This window comes from Physella acuta, unplaced genomic scaffold (genome assembly GCF_028476545.2).
Source record: "Physella acuta isolate Inbredline_101_S28 unplaced genomic scaffold, ASM2847654v3 ptg000079l, whole genome shotgun sequence".
Lineage (NCBI taxonomy): Eukaryota > Metazoa > Mollusca > Gastropoda > Physidae > Physella > Physella acuta.
In genome coordinates, this window is record NW_026731599.1 from 2,592,048 (window position 1) to 2,611,838 (window position 19,791).

A 19,791-nucleotide genomic window follows, 5' to 3' on the forward strand; every position below is an offset into this window, starting at 1 on the left:
TAGTAAGGCTACCATGTCTTGAGCACAGCCTAAACTAAAACACTTCAATGCGAAGTCTATAGGCGACAGGGAAAAAAGACATCTAGCTTAAAAAGACACAGACTACAGTCAGCATCTTTAAGGCAAATAGTACGAGACGTGGAGTAAATACCACTTGTATAAGACGTATTCTAACTATAGCTGTAGAACACGTAGTCTAACTATAGCTGTACAACACGTAGTCTAACTATAGCCGTACAAAACGTAGTCTAACTATAGCTGTAGAACACGTAGTCTAAGTATAGTTGTACAACACGTAGTCGAGCTATAGCTGTAAAAAAAGTAGTCTAACTATAGCTGTACAAAACGTTGTGTGACTATAGCTATACATGACGTAGTCTGACTATAGCTGTACGTAACGTAGTCTAACTATAGCTGTACGTGACGTAGTCTAACTATAGCTGTACGTGACGTAGTCTAACTATAGCTGTACGTGACGTAGTCTAACTATAGCTGTACGTGACGTAGTCTAACTATAGCTATACATGACGTAGTCTGACTATAGCTGTACGTGACGTAGTCTAACTATAGCTGTACGTGACGTAGTCTAACTATAGCTGTACGTGACGTAGTCTAACTATAGCTGTACGTGACGTAGTCTAACTATAGCTGTACGTGACGTAGTCTTCCCTAAACTGTAGTCTGAACACTGGGACACCACATAATGTGCTGACGTCAGTGCTGACGTCCAATGGCCAGATTTGTTTCAAGCCAGGAGTCTGTACAACCTGACCAGTCGGATTTGGTCAGCCCAGGACTGACTGACAAGCTCGAGACAGGGGACAGCGGTGAGCCATGTCGTGCAGTCTTGTCATATGGCATCAACTTGTCATGTGGCATCAACTTGTCATGTGGCATCAACTTGTCATGTGGCATCAGCTTGTCATGTGGCATCAACTTGTCATGTGGCATCAACTTGTCGTGTGGCATCAACTTGTTGTGTGGCATCAACTTGTCGTGTGGCATCAACTTGTCATGTGGCATCAACTTGTCATGTGGCATCAACTTGTCATGTGGCATCAACTTGTCATGTGGTGTTATCTTTCTATGTAGAGTGATCTCACCATGTAGACCTATCTCATTATGTAGAGCTATCTCACTACGTAAAGCTATCTCACCATGTACTTATCTCACCATGTAAAGCTATCTCACCATGTAAAGCTATCTCACCATGTAGACCTATCTCATTATGTAGAGCTATCTCACCATGTAAAACTATCTCACCAAGTAGAGCTATCCCACCATGTAGACCTATCTCACCAAGTAGAGCTATCTCACCATGTAAAGCTATCTCACCATGTAGACTTATCGCACCATGTAGAGCTAACTCACCATGTAGACCTATCTCACCATGTAGACCTATCTCACCATGTAGACCTATCTCACCATGTAGACCTATCTCACCAAGTAGAGTTATCTCACCATGTAGACCTATCTCACCATGTAGACCTATCTCACCATGTAGACCTATCTCACCAAGTAGACCTATCTCACCATGTAAAGCTATCTCACCATGTAGACTCATGTCACCATGTAGAGCTAACTCACCATGTAAAGCTATCTCACCAAGTAGAGCTATCTCACGATGTAGACCTATCTCACCATGTAATTATCTCACCATGTAGTCCTATCTCACCATGTAGAGTTATCTCACCATGTAGACCTATCTCACCATGTAGAGTTATCTCACCATGTAGAGCTATCTCACGATGTAGACCTATCTCACCATGTAGTTATCTCACCATGTAGACCTATCTCACCATGTAGACCTATCTCACCAAGTAGCGCTATCTCACCATGTAAAGCTATCTCACCATGTAGACTTATCTCACCATGTAGAGCTAACTCACCATGTAGACCTATCTCACCATGTAGACCTATCTCACCATATAGAGCTATCTCACCATGTAGACCTATCTCACCATGTAGACCTATCTCACCATGTAGACCTATCTCACCATGTAGACCTATCTCACCATGTAGAGCTATCTCACCATGTAGACCTATCTTACCATGTAGACCTATCTCACCATGTAGACCTATCTCACCATGTAGAGCTATCTCACCATGTAGACCTATCTCACCATGTAGAGTTATCTAACCATGTAGACCTATCTCACCATGTAGACCTATCTCACCATGTAGACCTATCTCACCATGTAGACCTATCTCACCATGTAGATCTATCTCACCATGTAGACCTATCTCACCATGGAGACCTATCTCACCATGTAGACCTATCTCACCATGTAGACCTATCTCACCAAGTAGAGCTATCTCACCATGTAAAGCTATCTCACCATGTAGACTTATCTCACCATGTAGAGCTAACTCACCATGTAGACCTATCTCACCATGTAGACCTATCTCACCATATAGAGCTATCTCACCATGTAGACCTATCTCACCATGTAGACCTATCTCACCATGTAGACCTATCTCACCATGTAGACCTATCTCACCATGTAGAGCTATCTCACCATGTAGACCTATCTTACCATGTAGACCTATCTCACCATGTAGACCTATCTCACCATGTAGAGCTATCTCACCATGTAGACCTATCTCACCATGTAGAGTTATCTAACCATGTAGACCTATCTCACCATGTAGACCTATCTCACCATGTAGACCTATCTCACCATGTAGACCTATCTCACCATGTAGATCTATCTCACCATGTAGACCTATCTCACCATGGAGACCTATCTCACCATGTAGACCTATCTCACCATGTAGACCTATCTCACCATGTAGAGTTATCTCACCATGTAGACCTATCTCACCATGTAGACCTATCTCACCATGGAGAGCTATCTCACCATGTAGACCTATCTCACCATGTAGACCTATCTCACCATGTAGACATATCTCAACATGTAGAGTTATCTCACCATGTAGACCTATCTCACCATGTAGACCTATCTCACCACGGATAACTATCTCACCATGTAGAGTAATCTCACCATGTAGAGTTATCTCACCATGTAGACCTATCTCAAAATGTAGAGTTATCTCACCATGTAGACCTATCTCACCATGTAGACCTATCTCACCATGGAGAATTATCTCACCATGTAGAGTAATCTCACCATGTAGAGTTATCTCACCATGTAGAGTAATCTCACCATGTAGAGTTATCTCACCATGTAGAGTTATCTCACCATGTCGAGTTATCTCACCATGTAGAGTTATCTCACCATGTAGAGTAATCTCACCATGTAGAGTTATCTCACCATGTAGTTTCTTTCCAGCCCCGGAGTTAGAAGAGGAGGAGTCCTATTCTCTGATAGACGTTGTCAGCAGAACATTTGGTAGTAAGATCAAATGGGTGAGTGAGGTGTGGGGTGTGGGTGAGTGGGGTGTGGGTGTGTGCGGTGTGGGTGGGTGGGGTGTGGGTGAGTGGGGTGTGGGTGAGTGGGGTGGGGGTGAGTGGGGTGTGGGGTGTGGGTGAGTGGGGTGGGGGTGAGTGGGGTGTGGGTGTGGGTGAGTGGGGTGTGGGTGAGTGGGGTGTGCGGGGTGTGGGTTGTGGGTGAGTGATGTGTGGGGTGTGGGTGAGAAGGGGGGGGGGTGAGTGGGGTGTGGGGTGGGGTGTGGGTGAGTGGGGTGTGGGTGAGTGGGGTGTGCGTGGTGTGGTTGAGTTGGGTGTGGGTGAGTGGGGTGTGGGTGAGTGGGGAGTCGATGAGTGGGGTGTGGGTGAGTGAGGTGTGGGTGAGTGGGGTGTGGGTGAGTGGGGTGTGGGTGAGTGGGGTGTGCGGGGTGTGGGGTGTGCGGAATGTGGGTTGTGTGTGAGTGGGGTGTGGGTGAGTGGGGTGTGGGTGAGTGTACGATCCACCAAGCCTGTGTACGATCCACCAAGCCTGTGTACGATCCACCAATCCTGTTTGTACGATCCACCAAGCCTGTGTGTACGATCCACCAAGCCTGTGTATGATCCACCAAGCCTGTGTGTATGATCCACCAAGCCTGTGTACGATCCACCAATCCTGTTTGTACGATCCACCAAGCCTGTGTGTACGATCCACCCAGCCTGTGTATGATCCACCAAGCCTGTGTGTATGATCCACCAAGCCTGTGTGTATGATCCACCAAGCCTGTGTGTATGATCCACCAAGCCTGTGTATGATCCACCAAGCCTGTGTATGATCCACCAAGCCTGTGTGTATGATCCACCAAGCCTGTGTACGATCCACCAAGCCTGTGTGTATGATCCACCAAGCCTGTGTATGATCCACCAAGCCTGTGTATGATCCACCAAGCCTGTGTGTATGATCCACCAAGCCTGTGTATGATCCACCAAGCCTGTGTACGATCCACCAAGCCTGTGTGTATGATCCACCAAGCCTGTGTGTATGATCCACCAAGCCTGTGTATGATCCACCAAACCTGTGTGTACGATCCACCAAGCCTGTGTATGACGTCTGTGTTTCAGGTAGTGACGGCCCTGAGTGTGCTGGGTGTCACGTGTTTCCTGGTGTCAGCCTGCGTCCTGTACGCCGTCAACTACTGCTCCAGGGCAACGGACCTGCTGCTGCTCGTCTACCTGACGTCCGCGCTTGTTCTCTTCGCTCTCTTGGGCTTCATACACAGCCGGTACAACACGGGCATCCAGGCACTAATAGCACGCGCGCTTGACTTGGGACTCTTCAAACAGTACGCCCATTTTTTCTGGTGAGACAATTCGCTAATCTACCCTGGTGAGACAATACAATAAAATATCCGATTTAAGCATTCGGTTACTCTTGTTTGTTAACCTCATGTAAAATCCGATAGTTACCCACCGATGCTTTGTAAACCTCATGTAAAATACGATAGTTACCCACCGATGCTTTGTAAACCTCATGTAAAATACGATAGTTACCCACCGATGCTTTGTAAACCTCATGTAAAATACGATAGTTACCCACCGATGCTTTGTAAACCTCATGTAAAATCCGATGCTTTAGATGGCCTACCCATGCTGCGCCGAGTTCCGCTGCTAGAAAATGAATGTATCAACTAGTGCGTATTTTGGCACTTTTTATGTGAACAAAATGGTTTGTTGTGAGACAATATATGAAACATATTACGGAACTCAGCATCTATCTATATATATAATTCTCTTCTGGGAGCCGTTAGAAAACAAGCTGCAAGCGCCTCCTTGCAGTCCCCTCTTTTTCTCTCTATCACTATCACTACCACCCCCACCCCACCCCCACATTGTCTGGTGAGCCGTGGTCACGCTAAATGTTTACAAAGCTAAATGTTTACAAATCGTAGAGCCGTAGAGCCGGGTTTCTATTAGGGGCAGATAATCTAGTTCGATTTTAAACTTACAGAAGGTAACTAAGAAATAACTAAGAGGAGGCTGCTTTCACGGGGGGGGGGGGGGGGGGGGGGGGGTAGGGTCGGGGTTAGAGGAAAGGGGGGGGGGGCGTTTTAAAGCAAATATTTTCAGTGGCAGCATTGGTACTGTTGAATTCAGAAATCATTAATTACTAAAAGTAGAAAATAAAACACTAAATAGCGGCGTATGATACGCTGCGGGTCGGCTCGTACATTTATATTTGTTGTAGAAGTGGGTATATCAGCAAAATGTATATATTGTAGAACTGGGTATATCAGCAAAATGTATATATTGTAGAACTGGGTATATCAGCAAAATGTATATATTGTAGAACTGGGTATATCAGCAAAATGTATATATTGTAGAACTGGGTATATCAGCAAAATGTATATATATTGTAGAACTGGGTATATCAGCAAAATGTATATATATTGTAGAACTGGGTATATCAGCAACATGTATATGTTGTAGAACTGGGTATATCAGCAACATGTATATGTTGTAGAACTGTGTATATCAATAACATATATATGTTAAAGGAGTGATTATATCAGCAGGATATCAAGTTTTGTGTCTCCCCAGGGAAGTGGCGTGTATGTTTCTGGTTGCTGGGGCTCTGGCCATCATCCTACTGTCCACTCTACACAAGCCACTACACATCCTCTCGCTCACAGGATGGGTTTTTTTCTTCGTCCTATTGATCGTCTCATCAAAAGCTCCCAGTAAAGTAAGTAGCACAATTGGTCGTCTCCTCCAAAGCTCCCAGTAAAGTAAGTAGCACAATTGATCGTCTCCTCCAAAGCTCCCAGTAAAGTAAGTAGCACAATTGATTCTCTCATCCAAAGCTCCCAGTAAAGTAAGTAGCACAATTGATTCTCTCCTCCAAAGCTAAAGTAAGTAGCACAATTGATCGTCTCCTTTAAAGCTCCCTGTTGGGTTCTAGAATCTAGGGGTATATAAATAACAACAGACAAATACGACGTATACAACAATAACACTAACACTCTATAATAACAATAATAATTAGATATTTAATAATATATACAGTACTAAAATAATAAAAGGATCAAAAGGGGTCTACAACATAAATACAATACTCAACACCACGTTCCACGTTCCACGTCCACAGTGTGACCTACTTAGGTCGAGTCAGGTTCCATTTTTATTTTGACATTGTATAATACCTTATATGGAATGATTGTGTAACTCCTGGGGTTTTTCCACTGTCTTACCAAGGGTGTCTAAGACGTAGAAATTTTCCATTAAGATCTGATTGAATGATTCTGATCATATGACCCTCCCAACCAATGGCTACATGAGTTGAGGATGACCTCCCCTGTGGCAGAAGTCTTTAACTGCCCCGCACACTCGCCACACGTGGCAGTTTCACCTTGATCAGGCAGTCTACCAGGATCAAACGGTCCATTACGACCAAGCCGTCCATATTGTCCGGCAATAGATTCTGACCATTTGAACGTGAGAGAACTTAAGTCCTGTGTGTGCCTTGCTTTCTTAAGTTGATTTAGTCTTCTAGTATAATATTACTTATCGCCAAGTAATTCTTGAAGCTATAGCAGTGTTGTGTGGCCTGTGGCTATTATTAGGCAGTGTTGAAATCTGTGATAGTGTTTTTCCCTACATTTTGTAAGTTGGGTTTTGATATTTTATACATTAAATATTTTATCTAGTTTAACCTTGTGTTCTGCCACAACTGTGTTCGCTTATTAAAGGTTGTATGCAGATTGGATGAGTGTTAATTACAATAGTATCACTAGTTTTCCCTAGACATCGAATTCGAGCCCTAGTGTGTCGTTGTGTTAGTGTTCATCCATTTAGGCCGTAAGGCATTTGCATATAACCCCAAAAAAAAGAATCCGGGGACGTTCACCTTCTATCTGGCTGATAGATAGGTAAGCGTTACAACAGCCACACTACAACTAACTGATTCACACACTAGCACACGCTCTGACACCCGCCACCTGACACACCTCACGTGAACACCTCTCACTCCATGTAAACACACTCAACCAAGGGATACAACTATACACCAAAGGGAGGGTACCTGCAGAGGCGTATCCAGGTTTTCGGTGTAGGGGGAGCGGAAATAGCAAAAAAGGCGCCCAATTTGTAATATCTTCTATATAACTATATATATATATATATATATATATATATATATATATATATATATATATATATATATATATATATATATATATATATATATATATATTAGCTGTATGTTATTTCTTCGATATGATGTAAAATAAATCTAAATTAGCACTCTGAAGAAATAAAAAAAAACACACAATGTAGGCCGACGAATAAAAAACAAAAGGTTATATATATATATATATATATATATATATATATATATATATATATATATATATATATATATATATATAAACACACTAAAACCAAAAACAATGAACGCGGCATAATCTGTTTTGTAATCCTTGTAAAAAAATTACATAATAATTCCTGGGACATCTATTAAGACTAAAGAAAAGGGGAAATAATCAATATCTTAATATAAATATTACTTAAATATATATATGTCTACACATTTTAGTATAAATATCAAAACAAATCAATAAATACTTTCGAATCTAATAAAGTACCTTAACACTATTCGTTTGTAAAAATATGTTTTGTCTACAATCAGAATTAAATATATTGTCATCATAAATGCTAAAGTATTACAGCATAATGAACCTTTTTTAAATCAGAGTTGGTATAAAAACCAGCTTTTCCAAATAAGAGTACAACTTTCGGAATAATAGCTTACATTTAACTTAAATAACGGTCTTACATTTCAGATCAAGCACTTTTTAATTAGCTACTGACTTTTTAGGGTTTATTAAAGATAATTTTTTGACATAATAAGAAAATATGGGTTAGATCACTGTATTGCTCACACACCTTTTACTGGTAATTGCAAATACAATATTCACAGAGATTTACATTTCAAATGTGCCGACCAAAGATAATTTTTTAACAAATATCAATGTTTAAAACTTTGAGTTTAAAAAGTTTCCAAAAAGGCGCCACTTTGCTAAAAATGGCCAGAGGGGGAGCGGCCGCTCCCCCTGCTCCCCCCCTGCGTACGCTACTGGGTACCTGTCGTTCCAGCACACAACACACACACACACAAGCAGGGGACATGTAAGGGACGTAACATCCCTCCCCTCCACCTTCAGATCTCTTTTTCTTCAAAGAGATCAAATATTTCTTGTTCCATTAGCCACTGTTGGTGCCCGAGCTCGACTACTTATTCTTTAGTCCTTAGGAAGCCTCGTTTTGACCGTGTGGCGTGTATCCAGCCTGGACAGTTTGATCCAGAGTGTGGCTTGTATCCAGCCTGGACAGTTTGATCCAGAGTGTGGCGTGTATCCAGCCTGGACAGTTTGATCCAGAGTGTGGCTTGTATCCAGCCTGGACAGTTTGATCCAGAGTGTGGCGTGTATCCAGCCTGGACAGTTTGATCCAGAGTGTGGCTTGTATCCAGCCTGGACAGTTTGATCCAGAGTGTGGCGTGTATCCAGCCTGGACAGTTTGATCCAGAGTGTGGCGTGTATCCAGCCTGGACAGTTTGATCCAGAGTGTGGCTTGTATCCAGCCTGGACAGTTTGATCCAGAGTGTGGCGTGTATCCAGCCTGGACAGTTTGATCCAGAGTGTGGCTTGTATCCAGCCTGGACAGTTTGATCCAGAGTGTGGCTTGTATCCAGCCTGGACAGTTTGGTCCAGAGTGTGGCTTGTATCCAGCCTGGACAGTTTGATCCAGAGCGTGGCTTGTATCCAGCCTGGACAGTTTGGTCCAGAGTGTGGCTTGTATCCAGCCTGGACAGTTTGATCCAGAGTGTGGCTTGTATCCAGCCTGGACAGTTTGATCCAGAGTGTGGCGTGTATCCAGCCTGGACAGTTCGGTCCAGAGTGTGGCTTGTATCCAGCCTGGACAGTTTGATCCAGAGTGTGGCTTGTATCCAGCCTGGACAGTTCGGTCCAGAGTGTGGCTTGTATCCAGCCTGGACAGTTTGATCCAGAGCGTGGCTTGTATCCAGCCTGGACAGTTTGATCCAGAGTGTGGCTTGTATCCAGCCTGGACAGTTTGATCCAGAGTGTGGCTTGTATCCAGCCTGGACAGTTTGATCCAGAGTGTGGCTTGTATCCAGCCTGGACAGTTTGATCCAGAGTGTGGCTTGTATCCAGCCTGGACAGTTTGATCCAGAGTGTGGCTTGTATCCAGCCTGGACAGTTTGATCCAGAGTGTGGCTTGTATCCAGCCTGGACAGTTTGGTCCAGAGTGTGGCTTGTATCCAGCCTGGACAGTTTGATCCAGAGTGTGGCTTGTATCCAGCCTGGACAGTTTGATCCAGAGTGTGGCTTGTATCCAGCCTGGACAGTTTGATCCAGAGTGTGGCTTGTATCCAGCCTGGACAGTTTGATCCAGAGTGTGGCGTGTATCCAGCCTGGACAGTTTGATCCAGAGTGTGGCGTGTATCCAGCCTGGACAGTTTGGTCCAGAGTGTGGCTCGCATCCAGCTTGAACATTTCGGTCCTGAGTGTGGACTATGGTTTTCTCCGGCCGGGCACTAAGCTCGTGGTCTGACTATCTCAACCTATAATGATACATGTGAGAAGCCACAATAAAAAAAATTAATCAGCATAATCATTCTATACTGCATCAGTAATACCTTTCTCAAACATTTCTCAATATAATCACATTATAATGCCCCAATAGTAAATTCCTTAACATAATCATACTATCTACAACAATGATAAATTTCTCAATATCATATACACTAGTTGTCGTAAAACACTCTTGATAGATTGTTTGCTACAAAGTTCTCAGTTCCCTTGATATGTTTCACAGTACAGGCTAATTCCTGTAGTGCAAGGGCCCATCGGCAGATGCGTACGTCGCCATAGATGGTCGTCTTTCCTTATAGGCGATCAAACTGAGTTCCCTTCACAATAGCCGTTTTAACTACATTAATCATCTCCAGCCCGTAATCATCATACACAGCTTCTGTAAAAAAAACAAAGAAAAATTAACATTGATTGAATAAATTATCTTAACAAAAAACTTACCAAGGACACTACCTTTGTAAGGCTACGCCTCCAAATTTCGTGCTTTACCTCACTCTCATATGAGAGTCTTTAAGCAGGGAAAAATTTCCTAACATATCACGCTGAGCTGTGGGACACACCCGTGATATGTGACCAACACCACCGCAGCAATAACATTTGAGATCATCTGACCGTCGATGTACATTTTCAGTACGCCAGTTGCACGCTCTACTGGTCCCGTTGGGACAGTTTCGTTGTATGTGGCCTGGCTTTCTACAGCTATAACAGGCGCCTGTATCTATATCCATACTGCACTCTTTGGCAATATGACCTTGTTCATTGCACTTGTAGCACCGATAAGGTCTTTTGTTGTTTCCATACACCACAACAGCTCTTTTATCTGACCTATTTCTCCAAGTAAAGCCGCTATTACTATTGCTATGACACTCCCTGGCATAGTGTCCATAACGTCCACATGTGAAACATTTACTGCTCCGGCTGACCTTCCTAACACCATGCATAGGCTGTACACCAGGGCAAGTGTGGTGTCCTGGAGATCGCGGTGTCGTGTTTTGCCAGGGTATCCTCTCTGCTGTCGAACTAGCAGCGACGTACGGAGGGGTTTGGTTTACTGGCCTCGTCGCTCTAGCGTTTCGAGTGCTCTTATAGTTGTCAATAACTTTAAGATTATCTTCCACACTTACCTTAGCAGCACCATTCAGCCTCTCCAACAGATCACAAGTAACAACTGATTTTATCCGATCAACAATCAAAAGGTTAACCAAGTCCTCAAACGTTTCCTTTATTTCCGACTGCTGGACCCACGCTCTCAAAGCGGCTTCTGTGTTGACTGCGAAGCTTCTCATATCGTCGTGTGTTGGTACTAGCTGGTGGAATCTGACCCTATACTTTTCCTCGTTGAAACCTGCGTGCGTGAATAACTTTACCTTTACTGACTCGAAGTCATGATGCAAGTTCAGTCCCGTCTCAACGAGGAAAGTCTTCAGTTGTCCACTCATCTTGTCCGTCAGAAGGAGCGACCAGTCCTTGGGGTCAATGCCTTGTCTCTTTGCTTGACTCTCAAAATGCCTCACATACGCACCCAGGTCTTCGTCCACCGTCATCGCCGCCACGTCCCTCAAGCGGGGTACAGGGTTACATACCTTTGCTACAACCTCGACCTTCTCATCTTCCACCCTCCTCAACTCTTCCTTTACCCACTCCGCCAAACTGTTATCGGTCAGCCCGATTAGCTTTCCATCCTCCTTCAAGTCACTTATTAGCTGTCTTCTGGCACTCCTGGTAGTAGCCATGCTAAACGGACGAGCCCCCAAATGTTGGGTTCTAGAATCTAGGGGTATATAAATAACAACAGACAAATACGACGTATACAACAATAACACTAACACTCTATAATAACAATAATAATAAGATATTTAATAATATATACAGTACTAAAATAATAAAAGGATCAAAAGGGGTCTACAACATAAATACAATACTCAACACCACGTTCCACGTTCCACGTCCACAGCCACACTACAACTAACTGATTCACACACTGGCACACGCTCTGACACCCGTCACCTGACACACCTCACGTGAACACCTCTCACTCCATGTAAACACACTCAACCAAGGGATACAACTATACACCAAAGGGAGGGTACCTGTCGTTCCAGCACACAACACACACACACACAAGCAGGGGACATGTAAGGGACGTAACACTCCCAGTAAAGTATGTAGCACAATTGATTCTCTCATCCAAAGCTCCCAGTAAAGTATGTAGCACAATTGTTTCTCTCATCCAAAGCTCCCGTTAAAGTAAGTAGCACAATTGATTCTCTTATCCAAAGCTCCCAGTAAAGTAAGTAGCACAATTGATCGTCTCCTCCAAAGCTCCCAGTAAAGTATGTAGCACAATTGATTCTCTCATCCAAAGCTCCGAATAAAGTAAGTAGCACAATTGATCGTCTCCTCCAAAGCTCCCAGTAAAGCTTGCCACTCCTCAAGAGCCAGCCCCCCCCCCCCCCCCCCCCATAGTGATTTGTGTTTCAAATACCTTGCCATTTCCCGAACTTCCCCAAACAAGCATCTATTCCCAAAATGAGCATCTATTCCCAAAATGAGTTGAGTAGCTTCTGTTTGCTATACATAACTGTCGTAGCCTCTACGTTTTGGCTACCACCTGTAAACTTCAATAAAAGCTATTTAAAATCAACGCACTTTTTTTATCTCGCTACTTTGTGATTTGATCCGAACGTGTTCTTGTGAGGGGTCCGGCATTCAATTTGTATCTCACTGCTGCAGATCAGGTGTGTCCGGCATTCAATTTGTATCTCACTGCTACAGATCAGGTGTGTCCGGCATTCAATTTGTATCTCACTGCTACAGATCAGATGGCGCCATGTGGTCGGTGGGTTCGGCCTACAGTTTTATTTCGCCGCTGTCGTGCTGAAGCTGACACCGATCTTCCAACTCTTGACCGACGTGGGCCACTTCTTCAGGCAGTTTCTCAACTTCAGCAATTCTGGAGCGAAATTTCTATTCGACAACATGGAGGGTCAATGCTTCGCTTTTCAGGTACGAATGTCTTTCTTGTAACAAATTTTTTCTTGCTAGCAGAGTTTCTTCCAGGTATCTCTTGTGGGAGAAGAAAATTCTACTGCCCCCCCCCCCCGAACGAAATGAAATTTATATATTTTTTATAGAAAATATATACTTTTAACAGTGTTCGCCCCTCTCCCCCAAAGAAAGTCTACCGCCCCCCCCCCCCCGAAAATTTCAAGTGCCCCCCCCCCCCCCCCACTCCTGGGGAAAAAAGTCTGGAAGAAACACTGCTTGCTAGCCGGGAGATGTTAGGACACAAAAGTTAGAAGTTTAGGCACAAAAGTTAGAAGTTTAGGCACAAAAGTTAGAAGTTTAGGCACAAAAGTTAGAAGTTTAGGCACAAAAGTGAGAAGTTTAGGCACAAAAGTGAGAAGTTTAGGCACAAAAGTGAGATGTTTAGACACAAAAGTGAGATGTTTAGGCACAAAAGTGAGATGTTTAGGCACAAAAGTGAGAAGTTTAGGCACAAAAGTGAGAAGTTTAGGCACAAAAGTGAGAAGTTTAGGCACAAAAGTGAGAAGTTTAGGCACAAAAGTGAGAAGTTTAGGCACAAAAGTGAGATGTTTAGACACAAAAGTGAGATGTTTAGGCACAAAAGTGAGAAGTTTAGGCACAAAAGTGAGAAGTTTAGGCACAAAAGTGAGATGTTTAGACACAAAAGTGAGATGTTTAGGCACAAAAGTGAGAAGTTTAGGCACAAAAGTGAGATGTTTAGGCACAAAAGTGAGAAGTTTAGGCACAAAAGTGAGAAGTTTAGGCACAAAAGTGAGAAGTTTAGGCACAAAAGTGAGAAGTTTAGGCACAAAAGTGAGATGTTTAGACACAAAAGTGAGATGTTTAGACACAAAAGTGAGATGTTTAGGCACAAAAGTGAGAAGTTTAGGCACAAAAGTGAGAAGTTTAGGCACAAAAGTGAGAAGTTTAGGCACAAAAGTGAGAAGTTTAGGCACAAAAGTGAGAAGTTTAGGCACAAAAGTGAGATGTTTAGACACAAAAGTGAGATGTTTAGACACAAAAGTGAGATGTTTAGGCACAAAAGTGAGAAGTTTAGGCACAAAAGTGAGAAGTTTAGGCACAAAAGTGAGAAGTTTAGGCACAAAAGTGAGAAGTTTAGGCACAAAAGTGAGAAGTTTAGGCACAAAAGTGAGATGTTTAGACACAAAAGTGAGATGTTTAGACACAAAAGTGAGATGTTTAGGCACAAAAGTGAGAAGTTTAGGCACAAAAGTGAGAAGTTTAGGCACAAAAGTGAGAAGTTTAGGCACAAAAGTGAGATGTTTAGGCACAAAAGTGAGATGTTTAGACACAAAAGTGAGAAGTTTAGGCACAAAAGTGAGATGTTTAAGCACAAAAGTGAGAAGTTTAGGCACAAAAGTGAGATGTTTAGACACAAAAGTTAGATGTTTAGGCACATGTTCTCCCAGTAATTATCTACTTCTCTACTTGCCAGGTTCTCCCAGTAATTATCTACTTCTCTACTTGCCAGGTTCTCCCAGTGATTATCTACTTCTCTACTTGCCAGGTCTTCCCAGTGATTATCTACTTCTCTACTTGCTGACTCCATGTTCTCCCAGTGATTATCTACTTCTCTACTTGCCAGGTTCTCCCAGTGATTATCTACTTCTCTACTTGCCAGGTCCTCCCAGTGATTATCTACTTCTCTACTTGCTGACTCCAGGTTCTCCCAGTGATTATCTACTTCTCTACTTGCCAGGTCCTCCCAGTGATTATCTACTTCTCTACTTGCCAGGTCCTCCCAGTGATTATCTACTTCTCTACTTGCTGACTCCATGTTCTCCCAGTGATTATCTACTTCTCTACTTGCCAGGTCCTCCCAGTGATTATCTACTTCTCTACTTGCCAGGTCCTCCCAGTGATTATCTACTTCTCTACTTGCTGACTCCATGTTCTCCCAGTGATTATCTACTTCTCTACTTGCCAGGTCCTCCCAGTGATTATCTACTTCTCTACTTGCTGACTCCAGGTTCTCCCAGTGATTATCTACTTCTCTACTTGCTGACTCCAGGTTCTCCCAGTGATTATCTACTTCTCTACTTGCTGACTCCATGTTCTCCCAGTGATTATCTACTTCTCTACTTGCCAGGTCCTCCCAGTGATTATCTACTTCTCTACTTGCTGACTCCAGGTTCTCCCAGTGATTATCTACTTCTCTACTTGCTGACTCCAGGTTCTCCCAGTGATTATCTACTTCTCTACTTGCCAGGTTCTCCCAGTGATTATCTACTTCTCTACTTGCCAGGTTCTCCCAGTGATTATCTACTTCTCTACTTACTGACTCCAGGTTCTCCCAGTGATTATCTACTTCTCTACTTGCCAGGTTCTCCCAGTGATTATCTACTCCTCTACTTGCCAGGTTCTCCCAGTGATTATCTACTTCTCTACTTACTGACTCCAGGTTCTCCCAGTGATTATCTACTTCTCTACTTGCCAGGTTCTCCCTATGATTATCTACTTCTCTACTTGCTGACTCCATGTTCTCCCAGTGATTATCTACTTCTCTACTTGCCAGGTCCTCCCAGTGATTATCTACTTCTCTACTTGCTGACTCCATGTTCTCCCAGTGATTATCTACTTCTCTACTTGCCAGGTCCTCCCAGTGATTATCTACTTCTCTACTTGCCAGGTCCTCCCAGTGATTATCTACTTCTCTACTTGCTGACTCCAGGTTCTCCCAGTGATTATCTACTTCTCTACTTGCCAGGTCCTCCCAGTGATTATCTACTTCTCTACTTGCTGACTCCAGGTTCTCCCAGTGATTATCTACTTCTCTACTTGCTGACTCCAGGTTCTCCCAGTGATTATCTACTTCTCTACTTGCTGACTCCATGTTCTCCCAGTGATTATCTACTTCTCTACTTGCCAGGTCCTCCCAGTGATTATCTACTTCTCTACTTGCTGACTCCAGGTTCTCCCAGTGATTATCTACTTCTCTACTTGCTGACTCCAGGTTTTCCCAGTGATTATCTACTTCTCTACTTGCCAGGTTCTCCCAGTGATTATCTACTTCTCTACTTGCCAGGTTCTCCCAGTGATTATCTACTTCTCTACTTGCCAGGTTCTCCCAGTGATTATCTACTTCTCTACTTGCTGACTCCAGGTTCTCCCAGTGATTATCTACTTCTCTACTTGCTGACTCCAGGTTCTCCCAGTGATTATCTACGCCTCTACTTGCCAGGTTCTCCCAGTGATTATCTACTTCTCTACTTGCTGACTCCATGTTCTCCCAGTGATTATCTACTTCTCTACTTGCTGACTCCAGGTTCTTCCAGTGATTATCTACTTCTCTACTTGCTGACTCCAGGTTCTTCCAGTGATTATCTACTTCTCTACTTGCTGACTCCAGGTTCTTCCAGTGATTATGTACTTCTCTACTTGCTGACTAGAGTTTCTTCCAATGATTATCTACTTCTCTACTTGCTAGGTTCTCCCAGTGATTATCTACTCCTCTACTTGTCAGGTTCTCCCAGTGATTATCTACTTCTCTACTTGCTGACTACAGTTTCTTCCAATGATTATCTACTTCTCTACTTGCTAGGTTCTCCCAGTGATTATCTACTCCTCTACTTGCCAGGTTCTCCCAGTGATTATCTACTTCTCTACTTGCCAGGTTCTCCCTATGATTATCTACTTCTCTACTTACTGACTCCAGGTTCTCCCAGTGATTATCTACTTCTCTACTTGCCAGGATCTCCCTATGATTATCTACTTCTCTACTTGCTGACTCCATGTTCTCCCAGTGATTATCTACTTCTCTACTTGCCAGGTCCTCCCAGTGATTATCTACTTCTCTACTTGCTGACTCCAGGTTCTCCCAGTGATTATCTACTCCTCTACTTGCCAGGTTCTCCCAGTGATTATCTACTTCTCTACTTGCTGACTCCATGTTCTCCCAGTGATTATCTACTTCTCTACTTGCCAGGTCCTCCCAGTGATTATCTACTTCTCTACTTGCTGACTCCAGGTTCTCCCAGTGATTATCTACTTCTCTACTTGCCAGGTCCTCCCAGTGATTATCTACTTCTCTACTTGCTGACTCCAGGTTCTCCCAGTGATTATCTACTTCTCTACTTGCCAGGTCCTCCCAGTGATTATCTACTCCTCTACTTGCCAGGTTCTCCCAGTGATTATCTACTTCTCTACTTGCTGACTCCATGTTCTCCCAGTGATTATCTACTTCTCTACTTGCCAGGTCCTCCCAGTGATTATCTACTTCTCTACTTGCTGACTCCAGGTTCTCCCAGTGATTATCTACTTCTCTACTTGCCAGGTCCTCCCAGTGATTATCTACTTCTCTACTTGCTGACTCCAGGTTCTCCCAGTGATTATCTACTTCTCTACTTGCCAGGTCCTCCCAGTGATTATCTACTTCTCTACTTGCTGACTCCAGGTTCTCCCAGTGATTATCTACTTCTCTACTTGCTGACTCCAGGTTCTCCCAGTGATTATCTACTTCTCTACTTGCTGACTCCAGGTTCTTCCAGTGATTATCTACTTCTCTACTTGCTGACTCCAGGTTCTTCCAGTGATTATCTACTTCTCTACTTGCTGACTCCATGTTCTCCCAGTGATTATCTACTTCTCTACTTGCCAGGTCCTCCCAGTGATTATCTACTTCTCTACTTGCCAGGTCCTCCCAGTGATTATCTACTTCTCTACTTGCTGACTCCAGATTCTCCCAGTGATTATCTACTTCTCTACTTGCCAGGTCCTCCCAGTGATTATCTACTTCTCTACTTGCTGACTCCAGGTTCTCCCAGTGATTATCTACTTCTCTACTTGCTGACTCCAGGTTCTCCCAGTGATTATCTACTTCTCTACTTGCTGACTCCATGTTCTCCCAGTGATTATCTACTTCTCTACTTGCCAGGTCCTCCCAGTGATTATCTACTTCTCTACTTGCTGACTCCAGGTTCTCCCAGTGATTATCTACTTCTCTACTTCTTTACTTGCCAGGTTCTCCCAGTGATTATCTACTTCTCTACTTGCCAGGTTCTCCCAGTGATTATCTACTTCTCTACTTGCCAGTGTCTCCCAGTGATTATCTACTTCTCTACTTGCCAGGTTCTCCCAGTGATTATCTACTTCTCTACTTGTCAGGTTCTCCCAGTGATTATCTACTTCTTTACTTGCCAGGTTCTCCCAGTGATTATCTACTTCTCTACTTGCTGACTCCATGTTCTCCCAGTGATTATCTACTTCTCTACTTGCCAGGTCCTCCCAGTGATTATCTACTTCTCTACTTGCTGACTCCAGGTTCTCCCAGTGATTATCTACTTCTCTACTTCTTTACTTGCCAGGTTCTCCCAGTGATTATCTACTTCTCTACTTGCCAGGTTCTCCCAGTGATTATCTACTTCTCTACTTGCCAGTGTCTCCCAGTGATTATCTACTTCTCTACTTGCCAGGTTCTCCCAGTGATTATCTACTTCTCTACTTGTCAGGTTCTCCCAGTGATTATCTACTTCTTTACTTGCCAGGTTCTCCCAGTGATTATCTACTTCTCTACTTGCTGACTCCATGTTCTCCCAGTGATTATCTACTTCTCTACTTGCTGACTCCAGGTTCTTCCAGTGATTATGTACTTCTCTACTTGCTGACTAGAGTTTCTTCCAATGATTATCTACTTCTCTACTTGCTAGGTTCTCCCAGTGATTATCTACTCCTCTACTTGTCAGGTTCTCCCAGTGATTATCTACTTCTCTACTTGCTGACTACAGTTTCTTCCAATGATTATCTACTTCTCTACTTGCTAGGTTCTCCCAGTGATTATCTACTCCTCTACTTGCCAGGTTCTCCCTATGATTATCTACTTCTCTACTTACTGACTCCAGGTTCTCCCAGTGATTATCTACTTCTCTACTTGCCAGGTCCTCCCAGTGATTATCTACTTCTCTACTTGCTGACTCCAGGTTCTCCCAGTGATTATCTACTTCTCTATTTGCTGACTCCAAGTCCTCCCAATGATTATCTACTTCTCTACTTGCTGACTCCATGTTCTTCCAGTGATTATCTACTTCTCTACTTGCTGACTCCAGGTTCTTCCAGTGATTATGTACTTCTCTACTTGCTGACTAAAGTTTCTTTTAATGATTATCTACTTCTCTACTTGCTGACTCCAGGTTCTCCCAGTGATTATCTACTTCTCTACTTGCTGACTCCAGGTTCTCCCAGTGATTATCTACTTCTCTACTTGCTGACTCCAGGTTCTCCCAGTGATTATCTACTTCTCTACTTGCTGACTCCATGTTCTCCCAGTGATTATCTACTTCTCTACTTGCCAGGTCCTCCCAGTGATTATCTACTTCTCTACTTGCTGACTCCATGTTCTCCCAGTGATTATCTACTTCTCTACTTGCCAGGTCCTCCCAGTGATTATCTACTTCTCTACTTGCCAGGTCCTCCCAGTGATTATCTACTTCTCTACTTGCTGACTCCAGGTTCTCCCAGTGATTATCTACTTCTCTACTTGCCAGGTCCTCCCAGTGATTATCTACTTCTCTACTTGCTGACTCCAGGTTCTCCCAGTGATTATCTACTTCTCTACTTGCTGACTCCAGGTTCTCCCAGTGATTATCTACTTCTCTACTTGCTGACTCCATGTTCTCCCAGTGATTATCTACTTCTCTACTTGCCAGGTCCTCCCAGTGATTATCTACTTCTCTACTTGCTGACTCCAGGTTCTCCCAGTGATTATCTACTTCTCTACTTGCTGACTCC

The 19,791-nt window shown here is 43.5% G+C and overlaps 2 protein-coding genes across 3 annotated transcripts in view; both read left to right on the forward strand.

Annotated features, from left to right (window-relative positions):
- Positions 1-7: 7 nt before the first annotated feature.
- LOC131954759 (uncharacterized) lies at positions 8-6,134 on the forward strand. Its single transcript, XM_059318510.1, has 5 exons — positions 8-129; positions 681-827; positions 3,294-3,370; positions 4,472-4,710; positions 5,948-6,134. Exons 2-5 carry the CDS (start codon positions 731-733, stop codon positions 6,132-6,134), a joined length of 600 nt encoding a protein of 199 aa, XP_059174493.1. The 5' UTR covers positions 8-129; positions 681-730.
- A 6,709-nt stretch (positions 6,135-12,843) lies between these two features.
- Positions 12,844-19,791, forward strand: part of LOC131956900 (sodium/nucleoside cotransporter 1-like) — a 28,295-nt gene continuing 21,347 nt past the window's right edge. For both annotated transcript variants that reach the window (XM_059321531.1, XM_059321538.1), the window contains exon 1: positions 12,844-13,026. In XM_059321531.1, the coding sequence (XP_059177514.1) occupies positions 13,000-13,026 (27 nt within the window). In that variant the 5' untranslated portion in view covers positions 12,844-12,999. The remainder of the gene's footprint in view (positions 13,027-19,791) is intronic.